This window comes from Cucumis melo, chromosome 3, assembly GCF_025177605.1.
Source record: "Cucumis melo cultivar AY chromosome 3, USDA_Cmelo_AY_1.0, whole genome shotgun sequence".
Lineage (NCBI taxonomy): Eukaryota > Viridiplantae > Streptophyta > Magnoliopsida > Cucurbitales > Cucurbitaceae > Cucumis > Cucumis melo.
The window spans coordinates 520,415-547,959 of NC_066859.1; the positions used below are offsets into that span (position 1 = coordinate 520,415).

The 27,545-nt window shown below is 32.3% G+C and overlaps 3 protein-coding genes across 3 annotated transcripts; 2 read left to right on the forward strand and 1 right to left on the reverse strand.

The window, feature by feature from the left end:
• The first annotated feature begins 1,896 nt into the window (after positions 1 to 1,896).
• LOC103485391 (histidine--tRNA ligase, cytoplasmic) lies at positions 1,897 to 8,283 on the forward strand. The gene is made up of 7 exons (XM_008442956.3): positions 1,897 to 3,347; positions 4,592 to 4,771; positions 5,338 to 5,595; positions 5,868 to 6,002; positions 6,257 to 6,538; positions 6,949 to 7,089; positions 7,691 to 8,283. Exons 1-7 carry the CDS (start codon positions 2,004 to 2,006, stop codon positions 7,988 to 7,990), a joined length of 2,640 nt encoding a protein of 879 aa, XP_008441178.2. The 5' UTR covers positions 1,897 to 2,003; the 3' UTR covers positions 7,991 to 8,283.
• Positions 8,284 to 8,429: 146 nt separating this feature from the next.
• LOC103485392 (uncharacterized) lies at positions 8,430 to 11,337 on the forward strand. Its single transcript, XM_008442957.3, has 2 exons — positions 8,430 to 9,678; positions 10,963 to 11,337. Exons 1-2 carry the CDS (start codon positions 8,719 to 8,721, stop codon positions 11,092 to 11,094), a joined length of 1,092 nt encoding a protein of 363 aa, XP_008441179.2. The 5' UTR covers positions 8,430 to 8,718; the 3' UTR covers positions 11,095 to 11,337.
• Positions 11,338 to 22,861: 11,524 nt separating this feature from the next.
• On the reverse strand, positions 22,862 to 25,295 carry LOC103485393 (leucine-rich repeat receptor-like serine/threonine-protein kinase SKM1). The gene has a single exon (XM_008442959.3). The coding sequence runs from the start codon at positions 24,731 to 24,733 to the stop codon at positions 23,309 to 23,311; it is 1,425 nt and encodes a 474-aa protein (XP_008441181.1). The 5' UTR covers positions 24,734 to 25,295; the 3' UTR covers positions 22,862 to 23,308.
• Between the last annotated feature and the right edge of the window lie 2,250 nt (positions 25,296 to 27,545).

Consider the following 27,545-nt stretch of genomic DNA (forward strand, 5'->3'; position numbering starts at 1 on the left):
GCAATATGGGACATTTGACAATGTGCCCATACTTTACTTTCCTTTTTGTAATTGTATTTGCAGCATCGATCAATGTCATGGAACTACTGAGATAGATTTTCTTACATTGGTTGATGACTTGGTTTTACCCAAGCTTTAAGTATAGTTTGGAAAATGGAAGTAACATGCTTTGGATATGAGGACAAATTATTCAATTTTTGCTCATAAAACTCATCGATTGATAGGTTAAGATTGAATCCATTTAAGTATGGAGACCAATTATTTGATAAGACTTGCGTATGAGTTACTTCACTTAAACAAAGGAACGTGCATATATGTACATTGCTTTTTATCCTATGTATGTTTTACTATTAGATATAAAGGATCCTAGTATTTAATATGAATTCATTCTTAAGAAAACATTAACTTAGTTTTGATATATGAAAATGATTTTAAAATAGTATGTGCATATGCTACGAAACCAGTAAAATAAAAAAATTCAAGATTTAAGGTGCATGAAATAAACACGAGATGAATCTCAATTCATCATTAGAATATCAAAAGGGAGAGAGGAGAAAATAGGAGACCGAGACATATAGAGAACGAGATAGCGAGAGATGGAGGAGACTGAATGAATTGATTTAAGAAAATAATTTTCTAAAAATAAATAAATAAAGTTATTTACATTTCATATAAAAAATTATATTTTTAGTAGTTTTTAAATATCATAATTCTTTTTACAAATAATTTGTTTTTAAATTAAAAAGACATCGTAATATATGCTCGTGACAATGAACATGCCAGTGTCAAAGGCGTCAAAGCTCACTTCTCAATGCCAAGTTGCCAACAATAGACCCACACCCAATGTTTCATGGTCACTTGATCCTACTACCCTCACATCTCCACTATCAAAATTATTTGATTGAGTTATATAAAATGCTATTCAACCTTAAGTTAATTTTCAATTGTCTCTTAGAACTTTGAGAATATTATTTTACTTTAACAACTATTCATCCAAAGTTTTGTTAAGCACAGGTGAAAATCTAGACATGCATTTGTGATACATTTTATATATATAAAAAAAAGGTATGTATTAACCTAAATGAATATTCAAATCGAACCGGTAATATTTAATAAATTATAATAAATAGTACAAAGATAAAATATTTGCAATAGTAGCATATATTGATCATTAAATTGTCAAGCCAACTCTTTATTGGCTATTATTGATAGAAACTATCTTCGACAACTGACATTAACAATAGGAACTGATAACATATTTTCGAACTAAAAGCTATCAATGATAACATCTATCATCGATAACAATTTATAACACGTATCGATGACCATGATCGACATTTGTTATCAATAATAGTTTTCAATTTGAGAAAACATAGAAAAAGCCCTTATAATTTAAGAAAAGTAGAAACTTATCTCTAATAGTATCCACGACAAAAAAACAACTAATAGCGGCTACCAATGATAGTTGTCATCACTGATTTGGTAGGTTTAAATTTGAAAATTTTAAAAAGAATTATTCCAAATGATTAATGAACATATTTACAATTATTTGTCTTTATATTATATATTTTATCATTTTTAGGTTGAATGACATTTATGGAGGCACTCCTAAGCTAAACTAGAGTTGGAATATTCAACCTTAAAATTTAAATTTTAATGCTGCAACAATGCATTCTATTCAATTTAAATATTACAAGACTTGGTCTGAAATACATTTAAAAAGAGAGTAGGTATCGATTAAAATATGGATGTACTAAAAAAAACAAGATAAACAGAAACACACAATCACATAATAAATAATAAAAAAAGGGGGGAAAGGCGGGTAAATGAGCATATCGGTCCGGTTCAAAGGACTCGGGTTTTTTATTGGTCAACTCGCCCAATATCATCGACTGTCTCCCATCACCTCCAAAACCCTAGTAAGTAACCATCGCCAAAATCCATTCCCGAACGTTCCCGCCACCCCACTCCCACTCCTACCCTTTTTCCTCCTTTCATCCTCCATGGCAGACCCTATTGAGGTCTCCGTGATTACGCTCGGAGGAAAGGGTTCATCGCTTTCATCTTCCTCCGTCTATGCCATTGCTCATGGCTTCGCTCTTGTTCGGATTGACTCATCTGCCCTCGACAGGCTTTCTTCTTCTTCCAACATTTCAAATGCTGCATCCATTAAGCACCACCTCTTCATTCCTGATTTTCTAACTCCCGAAGAAGCCAGGGCGTCCCTTGTTGTCCTCCTAAACAAGCTCATCATTTCTAGTTCTTCTGGGATTCGTTCGGTTATTCCTGTTCTAATTGCGGAGACTCTCAATTCGAAACCAGAAACTTTACGATTTGAATCACTTGATGTGACCAATGAGGAGTTATCCGTTTTCAAGCAATCATGTTATGTTTTGAATGGAATTTGCGCGTTGTTGGACCATCAATCAACAGCATTATCTTCGGTTGCCGATGCTGTGGCTGGCATATCTTGCGAGGCGTCTAAAGCTGATGTGTCTGCGTTCAGTTTGATGGACTCGGGTGATGGGTTCGCCTCGAAGGAGGAGGTAGGAGTCGCCAATGATATGAAGGTACTTCTAAATGGATCTAAGTTGGTGGGTAAGATCGAGAGTGGAGCTATCTCTAAGATTCCAAAGGTTCATGGATGCTTAAGAGAGCAAGCGAAGTTGGTGCACTCAAGAATGCGGGTTGAGTTGAATTCCAGTGTGAAAATTGGGAAAGGAGGATCTTTGAGTTCTGGGACAGAGGATACCACTCGGACCGCATTGTTGTCATTTGCAGCCATGTTGTGGGACTTGGGAAAATGTAGTTTGGACAGAGGAAAGTTGATTTTGGGTTCAAGTGGCGACGAGAATATAAAGGCAAGTTTGGCGAGTTTGCTTGCTAGGGAATGCCCTAGTAATGAGAGTCTAAAAAAGGAATACAAACTGGTCTGCGAATTGTCTTTGGATGAGAAGTACGATGAGTTTGTCCATTCTGTGAATGTGTTGTTGGTAACTGTATGGAAAATTTTCTCTTGGGAGGCTACAGCAGCTCTCTTGACAATCGAAGGTGGTGAGTTGTTAGGTAAGGGTCAAGATGTTGGCACGAACGAAGCTAACGAGAAGGTTGTAAAAAAGAATGAGAAGAAGAAGAAAGCAGTATTGGGTAAAGGAACTAGTGTGGTTATTCAATTGATTAAAGATAGGTTGCAGGGTAACGGCGGGGATCTGGGGTCATTGGAGAACTTGGTAAAAGATCTTTTATCCTTTTTGGATCCCAAGGCTTCCGAGTTTGATAATCTATTGAAGAAAATCAAAGAGATAGTTGAAAGCAACGAAAGTAGGAGGCTACCGAAGCTTCCCAAGGTAATTACATATGTCAAAACTTCACCTAAATTCCAAGCCATTTAGCCTTCCTCTTGTTTTGGTCAAGGAGGTGGACTCTCATTTGAAGAATATTATCATCCTTTGTTATAACTTCTGTTTCCGCTGTTATTTCATCAATAGAATGCCCCCAGATAGGTTAGGTTATGGTAACAATGGAGTCATACTTTTATCATCCGTTAAAAAATGTTAAAAATAGAGGCTTGGCTAAGTATTTATTTGACACCACATCAGAAAATACACATCAAATAACTACAATTATCCATTTTACATTTTAATTATTTGGTTCGTTCTATATTACCTTTGTATTATCGTAGATAGTTTATTCATCCTTCGACCACTTGAAATTGTTGCAACGTGTAGACATGATATTGTTACTCAAACTGAATCGCAGAAAAGTGATAATTCTATTTGTTTGATTGTGTGTTTTTTTTTTTTTGATATTATGCTTCTTATCCCTTTTTTAGAAAAAAACTAAAAAAAGTTATGCCTTATTTTAGTAGCTTGTTTTGAAAACATTGCGGGCAGTAGTTGAAAGGAAAAAAATATTCTACTGTTAAGCACTAAATACACACACACACACATACATATAGAATCCAACTGTGCTTACTTATGGTTCTCTGTGTACCGTGAATAGGATGACAATTGTTTTCTTTTTCTGTAGTCACAGATCAGTATGACATGTCTTGCTATTCAACTTCGTTACAATTCCAAGGCATATTTGTTGAAATTTTTTATTTTTGGATAAGACTGAAAGCTTTGGTCTGCTTTAAGTAGAATTTTTATTTCCAAAACGAGCATAGTTCGACAAACATAGTGCTTGTACTATGAACTTAGAGGTTTGATTCCCCACCTATATATTGTGAACAAAAGTAACATCTTTGTTTATTTATTTGTTTTTTTTTGTGAGTTGGTTAATGGCAAAGGCTTGTGAAGATCGATTGTAACTGCTCGCCCCAATTATATTTTATGAATGGAACAGGAAAACTTTTTTGTTTCTTTTAGATGTCTCAAGTTTAGAAAATAATATGGAAAGTAAAACATTCCTTTTCGTTTGATATGTTAAAGCTACAGGCTTGTGCATTATTTTATTAGTGCTTCTGCTTAACTCTTTTGTTAATTCTGTTACCCTTTGGTTTGGTTTAATATTTTATTGTTTTTTTTCTCTTTCTAACTCGAGTAAGGTGTTTGTTAATTTAACTCATTTGCTGTTGCTTACATGTTAGGGAACTCGGGATTTTGCGAAAGAGCAAATGGCAATTAGAAAGAAAGCATTTTCAATTATAGAGGGTGTTTTTGAGCGGCATGGTGCCACAACCTTGGATACTCCAGCTTTTGAGTTGAGAGAAACTCTCACAGGGAAATATGGAGAAGATTCCAAGCTGATTTTTGATCTTGCTGATCAGGTTATAATAGATGTTCTTACTTGTGCTAATGGAGCCGCCATGATCTTTCTATTCAAATTTTAAAAGATATAATTGTTAGACTGTTTAGTGAAAATTATTCCCCCCTTGATCCTAAGCATCTATTCATGTTTTGTGAAATAATTACATAATTACCAATTAACTGAATTATTTTTATCTGTCGCTGAGACTAATGATTGGTTGATTGTTGATATTTTTGGAACTTCATTTTTAAATATTCCTTGCATCTGTTGCCTTATTAATGCTATTTACAAGCATGACTTTAAGTGACGTTGAGCTGTTTCGAGAATGTTAACACTCAATCCTTATGTCAAGGTTCTTTAATCCTTTCGGTATTAAGTAAGCGATTCATTTTATTGAATCAATCCTTCTCTGTGTAAGCATTGGCTACTTCACCTTGCCTATTCTATCTAGTTGTTAGGTCTCTCAATGAATGATTTCGCTTAAATTTGCAAACACTGAGTAGTTTTGTGTGACAGATCAATAACTCTTTGTTCTTCTTTCTCTGGTTCTCCATCATTGTAATTTCTTTCACAGTTTGTTTACAGGGTGGGGAGCTCTATTCGCTTAGATACGACTTGACTGTTCCATTTGCTAGGTATGTTGCCATGAATGGTTTAACATCATTCAAAAGGTATCAAATAGCAAAAGTTTATAGAAGGGACAACCCATCTAAGGGAAGATACCGTGAATTTTATCAGTGTGATTTTGATATTGCTGGTCACTATGAAAAGATGGGGCCAGATTTTGAGGTTATCAAGATACTAACAGAGCTACTTGATGAACTGAACATCGGAGAATACGAGGTAACCTTTTTGATTAATTGTTCTGCTGAACACAACTCTTTGTTTTTGTTTGTTTGATGTCTATTTTTATAGACTTTTAGTTATTCTGAATGATTATGATGCCTCAGCAACTACGTCACAGAACGACAAACAAATATATTATAAGTGCATTTGCCCTAGTTATCATATTCCTAGAGTGGATTGGATTCCTAGATTCCCTTTCTATAACATTGAGTTTCTACTTATATTGTTACCATTAACCTAATCTAATTTGTACCTATTCTCTTTTGCAGATAAAATTGAATCATCGAAAGCTATTGGATGGTATGTTAGAAATTTGTGGAGTACCACCTGAAAAGTTTAGAACCATATGTTCTAGTATTGACAAGTTAGACAAGCAATCCTTTGACCAGATAAAAAGAGAAATGGTAATTTAAATAAACTGTTGATCACAATCTTATTATTAAGCATGCTTGCCTCTTTCTGCATTCCCTTCGTAATATCTTTAGTTTTCCAAAATTACGTCTTCTAACATATTTACATAATTGCATTTCACCAGGGCCAAAACTCTTTGATAAACTCTTACATTAATCCTTTTTCCTAGTTCTGCATTATTTGTCATATATCTTGGCCGTAATAATGGAATTATTATACTTGATTATAATTAACTTTTACTTGCTAGGTGGAGGAAAAGGGGTTGACCGTGGAGGTAGCTGAAAGAATTGGTGATTTTGTGAAGGAAAGGGGACATCCATTGGACTTATTATCTAAGCTTAAACAGGAGCAAAGCGCGTTACTACAAAATAAAGGATCTTCTGATGCATTGAGTGAATTAGATATTTTGTTCAGTGCTCTAGAAAAGTCAAAGTGTATTGATAAAGTGGTATTTGACTTGAGTCTTGCCAGAGGTCTTGATTACTACACTGGAGTAATTTATGAAGCTATTTTTAAAGGTGGCACCCAGGTAAGTTTCTATATGTTATAATCATGCCTCTCTACCATTCTTGTTTTTGACTTGTTATGCTAGTGCCCATGGAGTTATTGGCATTGACCTATTATTGCTACTTGTTTCAAGATCCTGTCATTGCTCTTTATGAATAAGTTACTCTTTGTTGTTGTGGATGGTAACGGATCAACTTCTTTGTGTATTTGTGAAAATTACACTAGGAGAATTTTTTGAGGCATGGAATTGACAACAATATGATACTTCGCTGACTTCTGATGACAATTGTTTCTGCAATCTAAGATTATTTCTCCTTGGTTATAGTACCTACAATGATGTATGAAGCTATCAACGTGTTATCTTGCTGCCCACTAATACATATTTATTTGGATTCTTTGAGGATTTAATTATCAAATCGTTTATATTCTCAGGTTGGATCTATTGCTGCTGGTGGACGCTTTGACAACCTTATTGGAATGTTTGGTTCCAAGCAGATCCCAGCAGTTGGTATCAGTCTTGGTATTGAGCGAGTTCTTGTTATTATGGAACAAATTTTGAAAGATCAAAACAAGGTAAGGAGTTTGATTTTGTTTGCTGACCATTTGATTTTTTATGGGTTTTTTTCCTGACCGCTTCTTTTCAATGATCTTCACCTTTCTTTAAGGCAAATTTTGTACTTTCTAGGGATTCCTTCGTTTTTTGGCTAGAAATTACTTGTAGTCTCAAATATGACGAGGATTTTGAAAACGTGGTTCAAAGGCAGATAGCAAATAAAAAAACTTATGAGGGTGGGAGTAGTGTTATTTATAAGCTTAATTTTCAAAAACTAAAAACAAAAAATCAAATGTTTATCAAAGTGTATTTTAAAGGTGATTTTAGAGGTATGTGCTTCTCTGTGCATTTAAATGTTAAAATGAAACTCAAAACTCTGAGTCATCACATCTCCGCAATACCACCGTTGAGGTTTGATAAAAAAATTTTAGGGTGGGTTTGGTTTAACTTTTGAAGTATTTAATAAGTCATTTTGGAAAAGTTGAACAACTTTTGAGAGTTTCAAAAGTGTATTACACTTTTAAATAGTTTCTATCCAAAGAGATTACGTAGAAATGACTTTTGAAAAACATTATTTTTAGCAATCCAAACAACCCCTATTCAACTGTTGCGATTTTGCAGACTGTTCGGGCGACTAAGACCGACGTTTTAGTGAGCATACTGGGGGATGATTTGACACTAGCAGCAGAACTTGCAAGTGAGATGTGGAGTGAGAAACTTAATGTTGAATTCCTGGTCAATAAAAGAGTGATGAAACATATCGATCGTGCAAAAGAGTCGAGAATCCCTTGGATAGTGTTTTTAGGGGAACGTGAAGTGAGTGAAGGGATTGTGAAGTTGAAAAACGTGGAAACCTTTGAAGAAGTAACAATTTCCAGAAGCGACATCATTGAAGAACTCAAGAAACGCCTCGCCCCTTGATCGATAACATTGCTATTGCAAAATGCAGAGCTGGTCTTCTTCAATCTAAAATTGGAAACTATTTTTGCAGACAAATTTTTTTTATACCGATATTAACTCAAGTGTTAATATTTAAGAATTTTAGTGTGGCTCACTTTTCATTTGGGCTGTGTTTGACAACCCTAACCCATTTTTGTTTTATACTTGTTGACATCAGTGGCTGAATTCCTTTCTTTTCTTGGTTGTTTATTCCTGTATCACCATTGATTAGAATGGAATTCTATACACAATATTACGACAAGATGCTTTTATTATTGATCGGATTTCTCATTACACAATTTGCTTCGATTTCTAGGTTCATTGTTCAAGAAGAATTGGAAGAATTTCCACAAGGGATTTAGTGGTTATTGAGATAATTTTATTGAAGTTCACAACTTTATAGGTTGAATATTTTGATTGTATTTTATTTTGTGGAGTTGAGTTAGAATCATTATGAAACGGAAAACTATGTAAGAAGAGGAATAAAGATGTTTTCATTTGTAACAAAAGGGTGGACGGTGGAGAAAGAGTGATGTACCGGCAACGACGAAAAAGGAATAACTGCCGTTCCCCTTCTGGTGGGTTACCCATAAAAACGACCTTTTTTTTTCTGTGGGCTTATCAATTCCTTCTCATCACTTCCCTTCAAACAAAGATTACGGATAGCGTTTTGCCCTTTTCCAACTCTGATTTCTCCATCACCCACCGCCATGGACGACGAGTTCCAGGATTGGGAGCTTCTCCATGAGTATGACCGCACTTTCCCTCAACCCTACTCTTCCAATCTTCCCGATTCGAACTCGAGGTTTTTTCAGGAAATTGAAGGCGATTCGGGCTCCGAAAGCACAATCTGTTTGGATTACTTCTCTCTTCGTAAACACGAACCGAGTTCAAAAACTCCCCTGAAGTCTACTGTAACCGATGAGTGTTTGGTCGAGCCAGAAAACCTCAGCTCCGTTGATTCTGGTTCGGAGAATCGGAGTTGTCGTAAGAATACGAGTGAAATAGGGTCCGACTTGGGAAACGACCTTTTGGGCGAATGTGAATTGAACCAATCTCACGCGAACGGTCTTTTAGATATTACGAAAAGCGTAGCGGGTTTCGAAGAAATTTCTACCGACGCCGAGAATTTGAATAGACGGGAGGCCGATGATGGTGAATTGAAAGGCTCTCCTCTTGTTGCCAGAGATGAACCGCTTCGTGGGAAGGACACGTATAACCCGACGGAATCCGAAGAATCTAGTGAAGAAAGTGAGAGCCAAGATGAGATTTTGGACGACACTTGTTCTAATTGGAGTGGAAACATGTCATTTGCAATGAAAGCTGGAGACGATGGAAAAGAGAACGATGCAGGCAACGATCATATAGAGAGTGTAAATGATATTTCGAACAATGGAGATGGAGATTCGAGTGAGAAAATAGATGTGGCAATGGCGGTAGAAGAAGTGAAAGTTGAGGCAAAATCTGGTGAGTTAGAGGCACAGAGGAGGAAAGCTGTGTGGTGGAAGGTTCCTTTTCAGGTTTTGAGGTATTGCTTCTTAAGGGCTAGCCCTGCATGGTCCTTTTCTGTGGCTGCTGCTTTCATGGGAGTGATGATATTGGGACGTAGACTGTACAAGATGAAGAGGAAAGCTAAAAGCCTTCACTTGAAGATTGCTGTGAATGATAAGGTTAGTTATTGCTTCTTCCGATTCCCATATTTTTGTCATCCTTGGGTGAACTTCTTTCGTTTAATACCCTCTTTGTAAGTAAGCAACGTAGTTTTGAATCAATCGGTGTTAAACATATTTGGAGATCCAAGTTCAATTCCAAGCAACCTTATTTGTTTTATGGGATGTGGTTCTTGAGATTGAGAGATGGTGTTGTTCTAAGCTTTTGATTGTTTCAATAGAATAGCTCTCCTCTCAATGCAATTTCTTTGATTGACTTTGGAGCACCTGTGATCCATCATAAATGCTCTCTTTTAATTGTGATTTTTGTGTTGAAATTGATGGGCACTATCTTCATCATCTGGATTGCCTATATTTGTGAGCATAGGCAAGTTCCACCCTTGCATCTTTATGAAGCCCTTTTACTCACATCAAACAAATAATTAAAATCTTCTATAAAAGAAATTAGAAATTTGCCACATGGCAAAATTTTATTGAACGATGTGGTAAGATGCACAAAGATAGGTGATAGGCGATAGACTTGTAAAAACTAACCAAAATTTGTTGTTACTTCTGGAACTAACTTATTTTCATTATTTCTTGCTAAAGAACTCCTGTAGCCAGTGTCAAGAAACTTGACTCCTTTAGTAGTGCCATTGATACGTTTTTTCCCGCCTTTGTTAGAACATTTGGAAAAGGAACTCCAGATGATTCAATGCCTAAACATAAGGGGCATATAGAATCAAACCCATTTGGTTTGGTTTTTTTCCTCCTCTGATGGGATGTTAGAACTTTTATTTTATTTATATTTGTAGTTAGGGTTAGAGTTATATACATCTCGACTAAACTCAAGAGAAAGCTTATCTGACCCTACAATATTTAGGTATAAAGAAAACTCGTTAGGTAGGTGAGCAACGTGGATTTAAATGCATTCCTTACTATACCCATGTTCTTTAGTCACCATAAGCCAATTTGCGATGGTTGAGATGACAAAGCTAAAAAATTTGAAAGCATGGTAGAACCTGTTAAAACTTTTAAAGACTGGGATGCAGTTGGATTATTGAATGAAAGCTTGTTAGTGGGTCAAGTAGCCTGGGTTAGAACTAGAAGCTTTATAAAATGCAGTGAGAATAAGCCTACCTGTAGGCTTATTGACTTTTGTGATCATGTGATGTATAACTTTCTCATTATGAGCGAAAAATGAGGTTTTTTCCCCTTCCCCATATACATACAAATCCATTTCATACTCTGCAAAACTTGATTGAATGATGACAAAAACTTATACTGGTACAAATTTTTTTGTAGAACGTATCGCAGTTTGCAGATCGGGCAGCACGTTTGAATGAGGCCTTTTCAGTGGTGAGACGGGTGCCTGTGGTGAGAGCTCCATTGACAGGTGGAGGTGCAAATTCTTGGCCTGCCTTGAGTATGAGATGAGGTTTCTTGTATTCATGAAAATATAAACTATTTTGAGATGTTGGAGGTCTGGATGTGTGCAACATAGTATGTAAATGTGAAGTTCATAGGTAGTTCTTTCGTTCTTCTTCTTTTTTTTGCGATGATTTGTGTGTAAATGATGAATATGTAAACCTCCTCCACACCAACTGTAATTTTTAGAATTTTGGATGATAAGATCAGATTCAATGGATAATAGACTCCAGAAGTATCCGTTTAGTTTTATTTGATTAATAGACATTTGAGGTAAGCAAGAGAATTGATTTAGGGTATTGGGGCAGCCTAGTGAACCCCTTTCCCTTTTTTAGTAATTCACCGAGGTGAATAAAGATTGAAAGTTTTTCATTTATGCTGTTTTTGTGGATAAATTTGACAAGCAAATATTAGAGTGGAGGAACTTCAAGCATGGTGAGATAGTATTATCGTGATCCAGATATTTTGGTAATATGATTTTGTTTGATAGGAGGTGGCAAAGAGACTCTTGATCTTCATGATACCTTCCAATTTTCTCATTCCCAATTGCTCTAAAATCTCAAATTTAAAAGGGCTTCAACCCAAATCACCCTCTCTATTTTCGCCCTCAAAAACCCAAAAATCCCATTGGAACTCTACATCTTTAATGGGATCCTCAATTTCTCCTTCCACACCCATTGGTATCCGTTTTTCTCTAAATTGTTTGCATTCTCCTCAACCTGTTCACAATTAAATCTCCCCTATTTTACATTTTTGTTTTTTTTAATGTTAAAAAAATTGTCAAAAATAGAAAATTTGATAAATACTTACACTTCATCCATTTTTTTTTTTTTTATGAAACACATTTTGTCTTTTTAGTGTTTTATATATGGAATGTAAATGGTTTATTTTTTTAATGTAAATTTTTGAAAAAAATTTCTTTATTTTACGTTTAAAGTTAATTTTCATAAATATAAAAAAGTCATAGGTAACAAAATCAAAAAGCCAAAAAAGCCGACTATTTTTTTTAGAAAATATTAAAGTTTTCCCTCATTTCCATCTTTTTTTTTTCTTCAAACTGTTATTTGTTCAAGATCATGTACCAAATCTAAGAGGTACACAATATTGAAAAAAAAAATCGTTGACATATTGATAGATTTGGTTATATGATAGTTTAGCCAAATCTAAACGGTATTTGTATTAAATCGTGGATCAAATATAAAAGATCTTTAAAAAAAATCGTCGAGATATTGGCACATGATTGTAGGATATTGGTACATGATTGCAAAAATTTTGGTACACGATTTTAAACCAAGATAGTTCAGATTTGTTATGATCAGGTACGCTATATCATTTCCTATATGATCGCGTATGATGAATTACGCATGTGTGACATCATACGCGATCGTGATTACCCTAAATCCTAATGGTCAATTAATCGGGTGTTGATTGAGACATTTTTTATATTTCTCATCGTGGATTTGTTGGTTTTCCATTTTCGAAATTGTTATGTATAGTATAACTATCAGTCTTGATTTGCATTATATAATTAAAAACAAATACTATCAAATCATTTATACATTTTTTTTGTTATATCACAATTTTTGTTATTTCAAACAATATATTCAAATTCAAACTTAAATTAAAATTAAAATTTATTTAATAAAAATCTTTAAATATGATATATTCATTTTGTTAAAAAAATGACCTATAAAAACAATATAAAAATTGTATAAATTTAAAGAAGAATTCAAATGGATAAAAACAACCATATTATACGAGTACAAATTATATTTAATTTAATTTAATAAAGGATGATAAGAGGCATTCTTAAAACTTTTGATTATAAATCTAATCAAAATAATATTTTCAAATTATATCAAAAATAGTTGTAGAAAATAAAAATGGGTAATATTAATTATGAGTTTTGAATAATTGAATCTATACTTTTGGATCATCTTCCGGAACATCTGGTTCACTCATACAATTGTCTTATCCTAACTTCTATTTTAATTAATACATGAAAACTTGTTTGGTTTATCCACGTGTTTTGACTTATCATACCTTACTCCATTTTCTCCGACTTATACTTGCATCGCCTCCTCAGAATTCAGGTCAATATTCTCCTTCTACTTTCAGGGAACGAGATTCTTTAGACAAGAGCTGAACCATTCAAGAAGGTAACTCACGAGAGAAATGAAGGCCATTAGGAGGAATTCTGATGTTAGCAGCAAATGACTAAGAACCTGATTGGGGAGGCCGAAAGCTAGCAAGGAGATCTGATCCTTGAAAAAGTTTGTAATTAAGAGTTAACTTCTTAGAAGCTGGACCAGAAACATTAGTCTCAGTAAGAATGTTAGGATGTTGAGATAGTAAAAATCCATTTAACAGAGAGAAGAAAACATATAGAAATGTTGACACCAAAAGCGTCAACATGGTTTAGAGCAAGTAAAACCAGATATCTTTTCTAATCTTTCTGTCTCACGGTTTCTTTAGTTTTTTAAATTTTATCTCGCTTTATGCTGAGGTCTTAACTCCAACCATTCTTCCATTGTAAGGTATCAAATACGTATCCTTATATATTTTTTTCCCTCAATTATAAATCTCTTTTTCATAATTGGGTAAGGCATTCAATTTTTCATCATCTCTTTTTCTTTCTCACGTTTTCTTTTCTTTAATAACTTTTGATTTTTTTTCTTTGCAGCTTTATGCTTATGTCTAACTCCAATTTCAGTCATTCTTCCATTGGAAAAATACTAAATATATCATTCTTCTCTTCTACATCAATTATCATTTCTCTCTTTCTTTTCATAATTGGTAAGATTTTGAATTTGTTATCATCAATATTTATAAATTAAAAGAAAGTGTTTCAACTAAAATAGTCTAAATTGTTATATGATATTACACAATGGACATTTCTTTCTAATATATTACATAAAAGTCCTAAATGGGCTAACATTTTTTCCAAAAGAATGGACGAATTTACCTTATTATCTAAATTTCATTAATCTTGAACAATATTTTTCTTAATTATGAACAACCATATTTATTATATCAAATGTAATTTCTTTAATTATTAATACATATATATTTGTATTTATTAATATAATATTTATTAACTTTATAATGATTTAAATATAATATAAATTATTATCTTATATGGTAATAATATTTTTAATTATCCTACAAAATTAAATATATTCAATTTCATGTCCAACCAAAAGTTAATTTCTCACGATCATGAATTCCGACACAGGCATTCTTCTTCGATTTCTATTACAAAAAAGATTGTTCTTTCTTCTTTCCTTTCGATTTGCTTTTTGTGATACGGTTAGTCTTTTTTTTTCGTATATTATTTATTCTTCTGTTTGGTAGTATATATTTTTTTCTTCAAAAATTTGTTCTTTCTTCTTCCGTTTCGTAGCATGTATTTTTTTCCTTCAAAAATTTGTTTTTTCTTCTTCCGTTTCGTAGCATATATTTTGATAATATTCCTCCTATTTTGATTTTTCACATATGCTCCTGAATAATAGATTTATGTTTTGTGATTTTTAACATATATACTATTGCATATATTCAATAATACATACACATATTTTTTCTCATATTCTGTAATTTTTTCTTACTCAATTTAAATTGAAAACACAACCTTTCATTCATAAATTAAACAATGAATTATTTCATATATACTATTCATAAATCAATTTAACATATCCTATTTTTTGGTAAATGTATGTCAATTTATATGTATTATTAGATATATGAAGGGGTATATATACGCTAAATAACAAAACCGATATATCATATTTTTTGAAAACTGTATGTCAACATATATTTATAAATTGTATATATCAAGGAGTATATATCTAAATGCAATATTACGGAATCAAAGTTTAGAACGTTTTAAAAAATCTACGATGTAATGGAGTAAGGAAAAATATGAGAAATTGAGGAAGACAACTAACCAAAAGTACGAGGATGACAAAAAAATGAAATAAACTAAGAATCAGTGAAAAACGAAACCGGAATCGGTGATGGAGGAAATAAGATTACGTGAATAAGGAAACTGGATGTACCAGAATTGAAAGAATGTTGCAATTTATCGATGACAGAATCAAACTTACTTGAAGAAACATATGATATTCTATGGTTACTGGATGTCCATATAGATGTATTATGGTAAATAAGAAGGGGTATATATTTATAAAAAAACATAACACATAGATCATATTCGTTAATTGCTGTATGTCAATTTATGTATAGTATTGTATATATGAAGGGGTATATATTTAAAAAATAACAGAACACACATATCATATTAATCGGTTACTGTATCTCAGTTTATATGCATCATTGTATATATGAAGGGGTATATATAAACTAATTCACATAACATACAATTGAAATTCCTTAGGGACTGTATGTAATAAATATATAAATTGTTATATATATGAACTGATATATGTCTAAAACAAATATTTCGGAATATAAAATTAAACGTTTTAGGAATACTACGATTTAATAGAGTACAGAAAAATATAATGAATTAAAAAATACAATTAACCGGATACATGAGGAGAACGAAAGAATGAAATAAATTGAGATTCTATGAATAACGGAATCGAAATCGGTAATGGGCGAAATATAAGGAGATGAAGAATGAAACTGGATGAAATTAGTGAAGAAATTAGAAAACTTTTCGAGGAAGGGTGTACCAGAATTGGTGGAGAAATTGGATAAATTGCAGGCCGCGGATGTAATAGAGAAGAATGACTGTTGATGATGGAGATGAGGATGTAAGAATTATGTGGCTGATGAATAATTAAGAAAGAGAATTTTAGAAATTATTTCCGCATTCAAAGATTTATTATTGGATGATAATTTAAAATAAATTATATAAGGTAACGTTTTTTCATTAATAATTAAGATTTTACATTAATTAAGATCATAATTAAGGATGTTATAATTTACACAATAATGATTAATATAATATAAATAAGGCAAAATATACTTTTAATATCGAATTATCTATATAATTAATGTTAATCATAAGGTTAAAATTGTCCAACAAATATGTGAATTCCTAGTTAAGTAAAAAAAAAAAAATCCTAAAATAGGATATTTATGAAATTTCTTAGTCAAATTAGGTCTTTTTCTCTAAATTTTTCTTAAAAGAATTAAGATGGTTCAGCCATATTGAGCCAAAGTTCAAACCCATTAGACAATTGAGCCCAAACTCACATAGAGCCCATAAAGCATCCCCTCTCATTTGTTGAGAAGAAAAAAAATAGGAGATATTTTGTAGGAATCGCAAAGTTGGAGGTCGTGGTTGGAATAATAGTAAAATCCGTACGGAATAAGAATTTTAGCAAAATATTGACACGAGTATGTACGAATTTTTGATAATTTCTATTTTCTCCATGATTTTGACGTAAATTAGATTTTTCACTCAGTGTATTTTAAATATATCAGATATTGATAAGGTTAGTTATTGACACAAGCATGTATGACTTTTTCCATTAGTTGTAGATAGGATCCACGACTTTACTGTCTTATTTTTGTCAATATTTTTCCTCTTACTTCATTTTTTATATTATTTTTTTAAAAACAATATTACTAAAAAAATCTATTGAAAAACTAGGAAAAAAAAACAGTTTAGAGACCCGTAAGGAGAGCAGTCGACTATTTTATGTTTTCGTAGTTTTTATTACTTTACTAATTTTTTAAGCCCCACCAATAAGTGAGTATACAATAATGTATTATTTTTGCTTTCTATTTTATTTTATTTTCTATTTCAAATTTGTTATAAATATGCAACAATTCATAAACCTATAATTTTGAAACTACTAAAAATATTAATATAATATATAAATGTCCATTATTCATTAGTGTGTTTAGTAGCCATAACCACATACCAACTCATTAGTCATCCAACATTCATGTCATGTGTCTATTAAGTACTTAATCTTAGTGGCCATGTAAACTCACCTCATGCTTGTCAAATTGAGTATAAATAGTGGCTTCTGGTGGAGTTGTAAGACACACCAACATTGGAAAGAAATTCAAAGAAATTGGAGTAAGTGGTAGAAAGTGGAGAAATTTGATAATTCCTAAATTTTTTTATTTCTTTAATTTCTTATTTATTTATTTATATTATATATTTTATTATTTTAATATTATATTTTTCGGTTTCCGTATTTCGATTGTGCCTCGTTTCCACAACACGTTATTAGCACGAGTTCTGGTTGTCTCCTCCGTCAAGGTATGTCGTCTCCTCCGGTCGTCCTAACGGTATGTTGATTTTTCTCTACTCCTCATAATTAATAAAATAAATATTATTTTGCATGTTTGACATATATTAAATTTCTATTATTTGATTCTAATAGCAATAATTATTTATCATGAAAGTTTGATACATTGAAATGTCATTAAGAATACGATCATTAGAAAACAATTATTCTATATATATTTCGGATAAGCTCATGCATTGGGAATATCGAGAGAAATATTTTAAAGAATATTATGTACTTATCTTAATTACTTCTCGTGGTTGAATGAGATAACGAGTTATTGGTTAAAAAATAATAAACATTAATCGACTAAAGAAACGACACTTCCCTGAAATGAAGGTTGTAAATTTTAAATAGTAGTAGATGAAAATAATTAATATTGACCAAGTGTAATAACAATCATGCACATTCCCTGAAGTGAATGTTGTGAATTTGACAATTGTTATAAGAAGTAATTATCTTTCGTGGTTGGTCGTTATAATCATCCAAATCTCAAAAGAATCACATGAAACAATGATCATAAAAAAGAAAAGCTCCATAAGAAAAAGAGAAAAATGTGGAAGCATATTTTGCATATCAAACTGATAATATATTTAGCTCATCTAGTATGACAAATTTGGATGTGATAAAGTTTTGAATCTCCTAAAAAGATTATCATATTTGATAAAATAACAAGTGCTATATTTTTGAGTTAATATAATAATTAATATTTTTTAATCTCTCATTTTTTTTCTTCTGATTATAGTTATTTTGTTTAATGAAGAAACATTGACAATTTTTTTATGCTGAATAACTTAAAAATGAACAATGAAGTTATTCGCACACAATACTGATAAGTAAAAAATATTTTTCCAAATTGGCAATACTAAAAGCAAAAGTCAATACAATATTAGGTTCTGCAAGATATATGCTGTCATGATTATCATATAGAGACTGATAGAAAGAATGGAATAGAACATATCTATATTATATATCTATTGTCTCAAATAAAAAACGTATTTTAGAAAGTTTATCTGCTTTATCTTCTGGATTATATTATACTCATATACGAGTAATTGAATATATCCAACAAGGAACCTGAAGTTCATGAATCCAAACATATTTGCAATTTGGCATAATCGATTAGGTCATCCAGGATCCATAATGATGATAAGAATTATTCAAAGTTCACGTGAACGTCCATTGAAGAAATAAAAGATTCTTCAATCAAATGAATTATTATGTGATGCTTGTTCTCAAGTTAAATTAATAATTAGACCATTACCAGCTAAAGTGGGAATAAAATCACCTACATTTTTTGAACGAATACATAGTGATATTTGTGGACCGATTAACCCACCAAGTAGACCATTTAAGTATTTTATATGGTCTTAATAGACGCAACTAGCAGATGGTCACATGTGTGCTTATTATCAAGTCGAAATCTTGCATTTGCAAAATTACTTACTCAAATAATTAAGTTGAAAACACAGTTTCCTGATTATACAATTAAGAAAATTCGACTTGATAGTGCTGGTGAATTAATTTACACCTTAAACATTTGATAATTCATACACAAAATGGTTTAGAGAAGAAGATCAACAAGCTATTTAAAAATTGAAGTTTATTTACTAGCGAGCATTATATTGAAGTTATGAATACACGAACTAAATTTTTCTGTAAATCTGATGTGAAGAATGAGTAATCATCAATTTTTTTTCAAATACCTAAAATGTGGTCTAATTTTGTAGAGTAATTGTCATGAATAGCATTGAGACCATCTTTCATAAAATTTGCTATAATTTGTAAATAGTTTCAATCTTTTGCCATATGTGAAAATACTTTGATTTTTAAACAATTTTATTTAAGTTCCCGAGTAGATATATATCTTAGTTAAAATATTTGATAGTAAGAGAATAGATATATATATCTTAGTTCAAATATTTGATAGAAAGAAAACAAACAAATAAATGGTCTGTTTTTATTATATTTGTTTCTGTTGTGAAAACGGGGCACAACTCGAATACGAAAATCGACAAACATAATATTAAAATAATAAAATAATGATATATTATAAATAATATAAATAAATAAATAAGAAATTAAAGAAATTAAGAAAATTAATAATTTTCAAATTTCTCCCCTTTCTCCAATTTCTTTGAATTTCTCTCCAATATTGGTGTGTCTTACAACTCCACCAAAAACTACTATTTATAGCAATTTGGCAAGCATGTAGGTTACATGACCATTAAGATTGAGTATGTGATAGACATATGGCATGAATGTTAGATGACTAATGAGTTGACATGTGGCTATGGCCACTAAGCACACCAATGGATAATAAATATCTATATATTATATTAATATTTATAATACTCCCCCTTAAATGCCCATTACATATAAGAAATATATCTCATTAAAAACTTACTGGGAAAAACACCCAATGGAAAAAAATCCTAGTGTAGGAAAAAGAGTACATATTTCATACATATAAAAATAAAATTTTCTCCCTCTCATGGTAACATCACTTGAGATCTCTGAGTCGCCGCACTTTAATGTTGTGCACCAATTTTTCAAACGTTGCGGTAGGTAGTGGTTTTGTAAATAAGTCTACGAAGTTAAAATTTGAACAAATTTTTTGTACTATGATGTCATTTTCTTCAAGATCATAAGTATAGAAAAGCTTTGGTGAGATGTGTTTTGTTCTATCACCTTTAATATAACCTCTTTTTATTTGAGCTATACATGTTGTGTTGTCTTGTATAATGTTGTAGAGGGAGTTAACAAGAAAAAAAACCACATGATTCCCGAATGTGTTGAGTCATCGATCTTAACCATATACCAGCTAGCCTCATGAATTGCAAGAATTTCAACATGATTTGAGAATGTAGCTGTTATGATCTACTTTATTGATCACCAAATATAGCATTTTATTCACATGTGAATAGATATCATATCTAAGATCTAACTTTGTATGGATCAGATAAATATTTAGAATCTGAAAGACCAACTAGGTTTTTATTTGATTTATTTGAATAAAATAATCTCATATCAATTGTTCCTTAGAGATAATGAAGTATATGTTTAATTTCATTCCAATACCTTTTTGTTGGAGAGAAATTGTATCTTAGCTAATAAATTTACTTAAAATGCAATATCTAGTCTTGTACTATTAGTAAGATACATAAGTGCACCAATTGCACTAAGATATGGTACTTCTAGACCAAGGAGTTTTTCATTATTATCTAGATGTTGAAACATATCTCTTCACTTCTAGTAAATGAACTTGCATTGGAATGTTCAATGGATGTGATTTATCCATATAAAATATTTTCAAAACTTTTTCTATATAAGTTGATTGATAAACAAATATCTCATATGTTGCTTAATTTGAAACTAAGGCAAAATTTTATTTTTTCGATATCTTTCATCTCGAATTCTTTCTTAAGATACTTTATTGTCTTTAAAAGCTCTTCATAAGTTCCAATTATATTTAAATCATCAATATATACAGTTATAATAGCAAATCTTAACTGTGATTTCTTTATCAAACTAACACATGGACACATTGGATTATTTTGTTATTCTTCCTTCAATAAATATTCACTCAGGCGCTAGTACAACATTCTTCTTGATTATTTCCATCCATATAATGATCTTTGTAACTTTATTGAATATAGTTTTCGGGAACTTGATTTATATGTTTCAAGTATCTTAAATCCTTATGGGACTTTCATATAAATATCATTATCAAGAGGCATATAAATATACCATGGCTACATCCATAAGATGCATGTCCAGATTTTCATACACAACGAGACCAATTAAAATTTTTAATGCGATTGCATCTACCACTGGAGAATATGTCTCCTCATAATTAATACCAGGTCTTTATGAAAAACTTTGTGCAACTAATCTTGTTTATATCTTGTTATCTCATTACTTTCATTTCTTTTTCTCACAAATACCCATTTATATCCCACAAATTTGACACCTTCTGGTGTTTGGACTACTGGTCCAAAAATAGCCTGACGTTTGGAACATGAATTTAACTCTACCCTAATTGCTTCTTTCCACAAAAACCAATATTTTCTCTGTCGACATTCTTCAACAGATTTTGATTCAAAATTCTCATTTGCAGATATAATATCAAGAGCAACATTATATGCAAAAATGTTGTCAACAACTACATTAGTTCGGTTCCATCTTTTTCCTGTCATGACATAGTTTATCGAGATCTCATTATTATCCTTGATTGTTTTATCTTCTTTGACATTTTTGTCGGAAGTCAAATTTTGGATTTCTTCTAAAACATCCACATCTTTAATCGATTTATTGACTCAATTCCTTTTTTTAGGATTTTTATCTTTGGAACCAACTGGTTTACCACGCTTCTGGCGCGTTCTAGATTCATTAATGATAACATGTTGTGTAGTATATCAATCTTTGATGGGACACTTGCAACTGCTATATGTGATTTAGTTACTTTCTTTGCATCTACAAATGCATCTGGTAATTGATTTGCTATATTTTGCAAATGAATTGTTTTCTGAATTTCAAGTTCACATTGATCTGTACGATGATCTAAATCAGACAATAATGATACATTCCATGTAATTTGTTTTTCCAACTTCTTAATTTCTCCCCCTAATTTTGGAAAATTTTTCTCATTAAAATGACAATCAGCAAATCGTGCAGGAAACACATCACCCGTCAAGGATTTAAGATATTTTTAATAATTGATGGGAAATCAAATCCAACATATATTCCCAGCTATTCTCCTTTAAGGACCCATCTTAGTACGTCATGGTGGAGCAATTGGAACGTATACTACCCATCCAAAAATTCTCAAATGAGAAATATTTGACTCCTAGCCATATGCTAATTGTAATGTCGAGTACTTGTGATAAAATGTTGGCCTAATACGCATAAATGACGCAGCATGAAAATAGCATGTTCCCATGTAGATATATGGAGATTAGCTCTCATAAGCAATGATTTAGTGATTAATTGCAAACGTTTTATAAATGATTATATCGGTATTTGAGCTTAATGATCTTTCTAGATGATTGACTTTTGGGCTTGATGATATTCTCGAATCGATAGTTGACTTATTGATCTCTTAGAGAATGGGTCTTCAAATTTAATGATCTTTCTTGGATAATCTATCTTTGGACTTGATGATCTTCATGAATGATTGACCTTCAGACTTAATGATCTTTCTTCGATGATCTATCTTTGGACTTGATGATTTTCATGAATGATTGACCTTCAGACTTAATGATGTATCGTAGATGACCACTCTTTAGATTCGATGATTAGTTCGAATCAGTTTCTAACTTGCTAATGTACTTGCAATCTAACTGCAGAAGAGTTATATTCTTTAAATCGTTAGAGATTTGCCACAAGATTCGAACATTCCATGAATAGGAAGATCAACTCCACTGGGATGTTCTGGCATGCTAACTCAAAACACGTTGAATTTGATAAAGTACAAAAACTAAATTTGATTCATGATCAGGAGTCCATCAAAACAACTTAATACCAAGGCTTAAATAACATCCGATAAAAACTAACTTTGGAACTGTGAAGCATTTGATTAAACTAGCTAGTTTAAGGTAGTTACGTGCTATTGGATTTCAGAAAACACGTGCGATGTACATATTAATTATCAAAGCATAAACCTGTTTGGTTGAGGTCCCATCCTAACCAGTATCAAACTTAGTTTCATATAAAAGATGGTATGGAGAGCTACTAGGTTTCATATAAAAAAGATGATATGGAGAGCTACTAGGTTTCATATAACGCTCATACGTACGTGCCCCCACATAATCTCATCTAAAATGCGCCTTTTAACGCATTCGCATTCGCATTCGGTGGTGCGGTTGGTGAACTCACCCAATGTTGATATGAAATTTGAAAACTACGTCTCGGTTTTAAATTCCACAGTAGTAGTCGTCGTCGAGGAGGACGCATCATTTGCAGGCCGGCAGCGGCGGCCCACACAAGCAATCATTTCCCACAAACGACGTCGCCGGAAACTTCGTCGCCGGAAGCCGGCCACACAGATGATTGTAGCTCACATTCAATTTCTTCAGCCCCACCACCCCGCCGGGTACTTTACCCAACACCACATTCCTCGACAAATCCAAGTACTTCAAGCTCTTCACTATCCTCAAATCTTGCAACTTAAAATTCAACTTGTTTCCGGCTCCCCAAAATCCGACCAAGTAATCCGTCCGGTTCAACAATCCCACCGGACTCCCCCAGATCTCGTTCTCCGATAAATCTATGTAATCGTAGAAATACGTTTCAGTCGGCTTCCAATCGTCCAGCTTCATTTTTATCCCACATTTCGCCAATTTCAGAGAGTATATAATCGGCGACGACGTCACCCATTTCGGAATTTTCCCCAGATGAAATTTGTTGTAAGATAAATCCAACGACTCGATCCCTTTCACAAACAACTCCGGAAATGGATCCACCAGCGAATTCCGAGACAGATCCAGGTTGAATATTTTCGTCAAATTTCTGAAGCTTTTCGGCACAACTCCAGAGATGTAATTGGATGAGAGATCGAGTGTATCCAGAGCCCTAAAGTTTCCAAGAAAATCAGGAATATTTCCTGTTATCAAATTGTGCCCTAACTCTAGATAACTAAGCTTCGGAGCCAGGGATGAAATTGAACGCGGAATTTTGCCGGTGAGTTTATTGTGCGAAAGTCTGAGAATCCTCAACTCCGGAAACGTTCCCCAAATATCCGGAACAGCACCGGTGAATCGATTCCGTTCGAGGCTGAGGAACGTCAGACTTTTGAGTTGCTTGATTCCAATGGGTATGGATCCAGTGAGAAGGTTGCCACCAAGTTTAAGCTGAGTCAAGCGAATCATTTTGGAAATCGAACTGGGGATCGGACCAGTGAATCTGTTACCTTCAACACTGAATGCCTCGAGTTGGCTCATATTTCCGATTGCTGCAGGTAATTGACCTGAAAGCCTGTTGTTCTCGATGTAGACGTAGAGTAGTTTAGGGAGTTTGAAGAGAGAAAGTGGAAAAGGGCCTGAAATGTTACGAAGGTTAACAAGGTAGATTCCGTCCAAGTAAGGGAGGTTGGAGAGGGAGTTGGAGATGGTGCCGGAGAGAAAGGCGTTGGGGCGGTCTAGTTGGCCGTAGAGACTGAGACTAGTGACACGATTGGGGACGGAGCAAGTGACTCCGGCCCAAGTACAGCAGTCGACGCCGGGCTTCCATGAGGATAAAATACCGGAGGGGTCAGCAGTAATGGCGGACTTGAAAGCAAGAAGAGCTTTCTGGTCGGCGACATGACAGGCGGAAACGAGGTTGAAGAAGAAGAAGAGGAAAAGGAGAAATGGAAGAGCGAAAAAAGAAGAGAGATTCATGATTAATGAGATGAGATGAGAGTGAAAGTGGGAACTTTGGGAAATAAAAGAAGAGGGAGGGAGGTGGGGTGGGGATTTCGTCAAGTTGAAGAATGAAGATGAAGGTGGTGAAGGTGGTGAAGGTGGTGTACGTGGTGGCGTCGGCCACAGTTGTTGACCGTTGAATCTATTTACACGCTTTTTAAAAGGACCTTTATTTATTACTATAGAAGAAAAGAAGGATAAGGATAGTTTGTTGTTATTACCTGGAATCACGAAAGTAGAAGCAAAGGCGCCGTATGAAAATGATGATTTGGAAGCTCACACACCTGTCACCCTACGACTTAAACCAAAGTGCCACGTGGGACTTTGGAGGTAAATGCACTTTTATTAGCTTTCACAACTTCTATTTTGGTCAATCTTCACCTTTTGTTTATGTTTGCTCCAATCCCTAGATTTTTACTATTACTCTCATCCCAACTTAATTTACATTATAGATTTGGATGAGTTTCTCAAAATTTATCCTACCTCAGTTGAAATCAAATAATGTATTCTACCTTTCATAAATTGATCACTCTATTACTAAAATTTAGTGAGCGTGGCATACAATAAACCAAGCTCTTCTTTTCACTTCAAATTTTTCTCTTCCTTACCTTTGCCCTGATTGGACAAGACTTAACTTTTTGTATTTTTCAATCGAATCTCATCTGTAAAACAGAGAGAAAAAGAAATCCTCTAATATTATGATGTGTCATCTTATTTATTTATTTATTATTATTAATTTTATTATTACAAATAAACAAAATAACAAAAATAAAAATTAGAAAAGCCTTTAAAATTTTCCGCTATTTCCAATTTTTTTGGATCACATCATTGTTGTATCTGTTTACAAGATCCACTAGAAAACTCTGTTTATAGGCCAAGGGATGAGTAAGGAGGATTACATGAACCTAATGAAGTGAAAATTCTGGACAATAAAACATAATGTATGTTTGTAAGACGCATGGGATAAGTGCATAAAAGTAATTTGTTTCTTAATTACTCTATGCATGGACATCCATGAGAGCAGTATTTTGATGTTAGTTTATTGTAGATTTTTAGACTTTTTTTCTGTAAAAATTTTCTATCAACCTTCCATTTATAAATATTAGAATATTTCAAAAGTTTTTAAATAGGCAATCCTTAATGCTTGATATTCTATAGTTTGATGCTTTTACACACTATACACTCAGTACTCGACGTTTAAACCTTGTATGTTTATTTAGAAGTTGACTCAATACATGATGATTGATGGTCTACGCTCTATATGCTCCGTCTTCGCTACATGAGGTTCAAAGAAACACATTAAAGAAAAGGAAAGAAGTTGGAAGAAGGAACATTAAAAATTGTAAAAGGAAAAAGAAAACAAAAGAAACAGAAGAAGAAATTCAGGATAAGAAAAAAAAAAAGAAAGGGGAAAAAAGGGGAATAAAGCATGGAGTGGGCAGAGGAGGAGGGAAAATTTTCACAAGCTAACTCAAAAACTACAATTTTTCTTTTTATGACTCATCTATTCTATGAACTTATCTATCAATCATTCTTTCGTAATATGAAATATCGTTTTATTACAAAAGTTATGAGATCCTTTTAAAAAAATGTTAGGAGATTGTTTAATAAAATTTGAGATATAAATTTATTTAACAAATATTTATTAAATAAAGATTTATTTATTAAATATTGTCCCAAATTTTATTAAACGATCTCTTAGCTTTTACTAATAGATCTCCCCACTTTTATTGATCGATCTCTCAATTTTTATTAAATGATTTTTTAACTTTTATTAAACGATATTCCAACTCTTATTAAACGATCTTCCAACTCTTATTAAACGATTTCCCAACTTTTATTAAATGATTTCTCAATTTTTATTAAATGATCCCGAATTTTGTATTAAATAAATCCCCAATTTTGTATTAAGCAATCTCTCAATTTTTATTATAACAATCCTTCGATTTTCCGACAATCCCCTAATTTTTATTAAGAGATCTCACAACTACTTTTATTGAATGATCTCTTAACTTTTATTAAACGATCTTCTTTATTGAATGATATTTGAATTTTTAATTTATTAACAATTTCTCAACTATTACTAAACAACAATCCCTCCAACTTTTGTTAAGCAACCATCGTGTCCGAAATTTTACTAAATGATTTTTCAAATTTGATTAAACAATTTTATAACTTTAAATTATATCATGAATGCAATGATATTGGAAGAAAAATAATCTTAAAAACCAACATTATATCATTTTTAAAACTTGATCTATATACCAAAGACAAAATGTAATAAATGTAGATGAAAGAACTAACCTTGTAAAACTTGTAAAACTTGTAATATAGCAAGAACAAGATTATATTTAGGGAGTAACTTCCTCAAATTATTTTATGTTCCTATTATTATTATTTTGAAATTTCCTAAAACATTGTTTGATGGTAAAATTGAAATTTCCAAGTTTAAAATTGAAATTTAGTTACCTCGTATATGTTATAATAATGCATTTAGAAAAAAAAACATAAAATTTATATTTTTTTTTAAAAAATTAAGACTAGATAATATAAGTTAAGATTAAATTAGTTTGTGATTTAAACTTATCCGAATTAAAGTCTACTTTTTATTATTGCTTTTATCTTTTTATTTTATCAAATTTGTGGGTTCAAATTTATGGGTAAAAAAATAGTACGATATAGATGAGGATAAGACATCCATAATGTTGTTTCCAATATAAGTTAGATGCATGATGATGATGTGTGTGTAGTGTCCTTTGTTACATTATTTCAAGATACATATGGCTCA

Excerpts from the sequence above, each read along its gene's own strand:
- LOC103485391 (XM_008442956.3), top strand. The coding sequence starts at position 2,004 with ATGGCAGACCCTATTGAGGTCTCCGTGATTACGCTCGGAGGAAAGGGT. Across the intron at positions 5,596-5,867 it reads TGAACATCGGAGAATACGAG|ATAAAATTGAATCATCGAAA; the intron begins GTAACCTTTTTG and ends TCTCTTTTGCAG. Across the intron at positions 7,090-7,690 it reads TTTTGAAAGATCAAAACAAG|ACTGTTCGGGCGACTAAGAC; the intron begins GTAAGGAGTTTG and ends GCGATTTTGCAG.
- LOC103485392 (XM_008442957.3), top strand. The coding sequence starts at position 8,719 with ATGGACGACGAGTTCCAGGATTGGGAGCTTCTCCATGAGTATGACCGC. Across the intron at positions 9,679-10,962 it reads AGATTGCTGTGAATGATAAG|AACGTATCGCAGTTTGCAGA; the intron begins GTTAGTTATTGC and ends ATTTTTTTGTAG.
- LOC103485393 (XM_008442959.3), bottom strand. The coding sequence starts at position 24,733 with ATGAATCTCTCTTCTTTTTTCGCTCTTCCATTTCTCCTTTTCCTCTTC.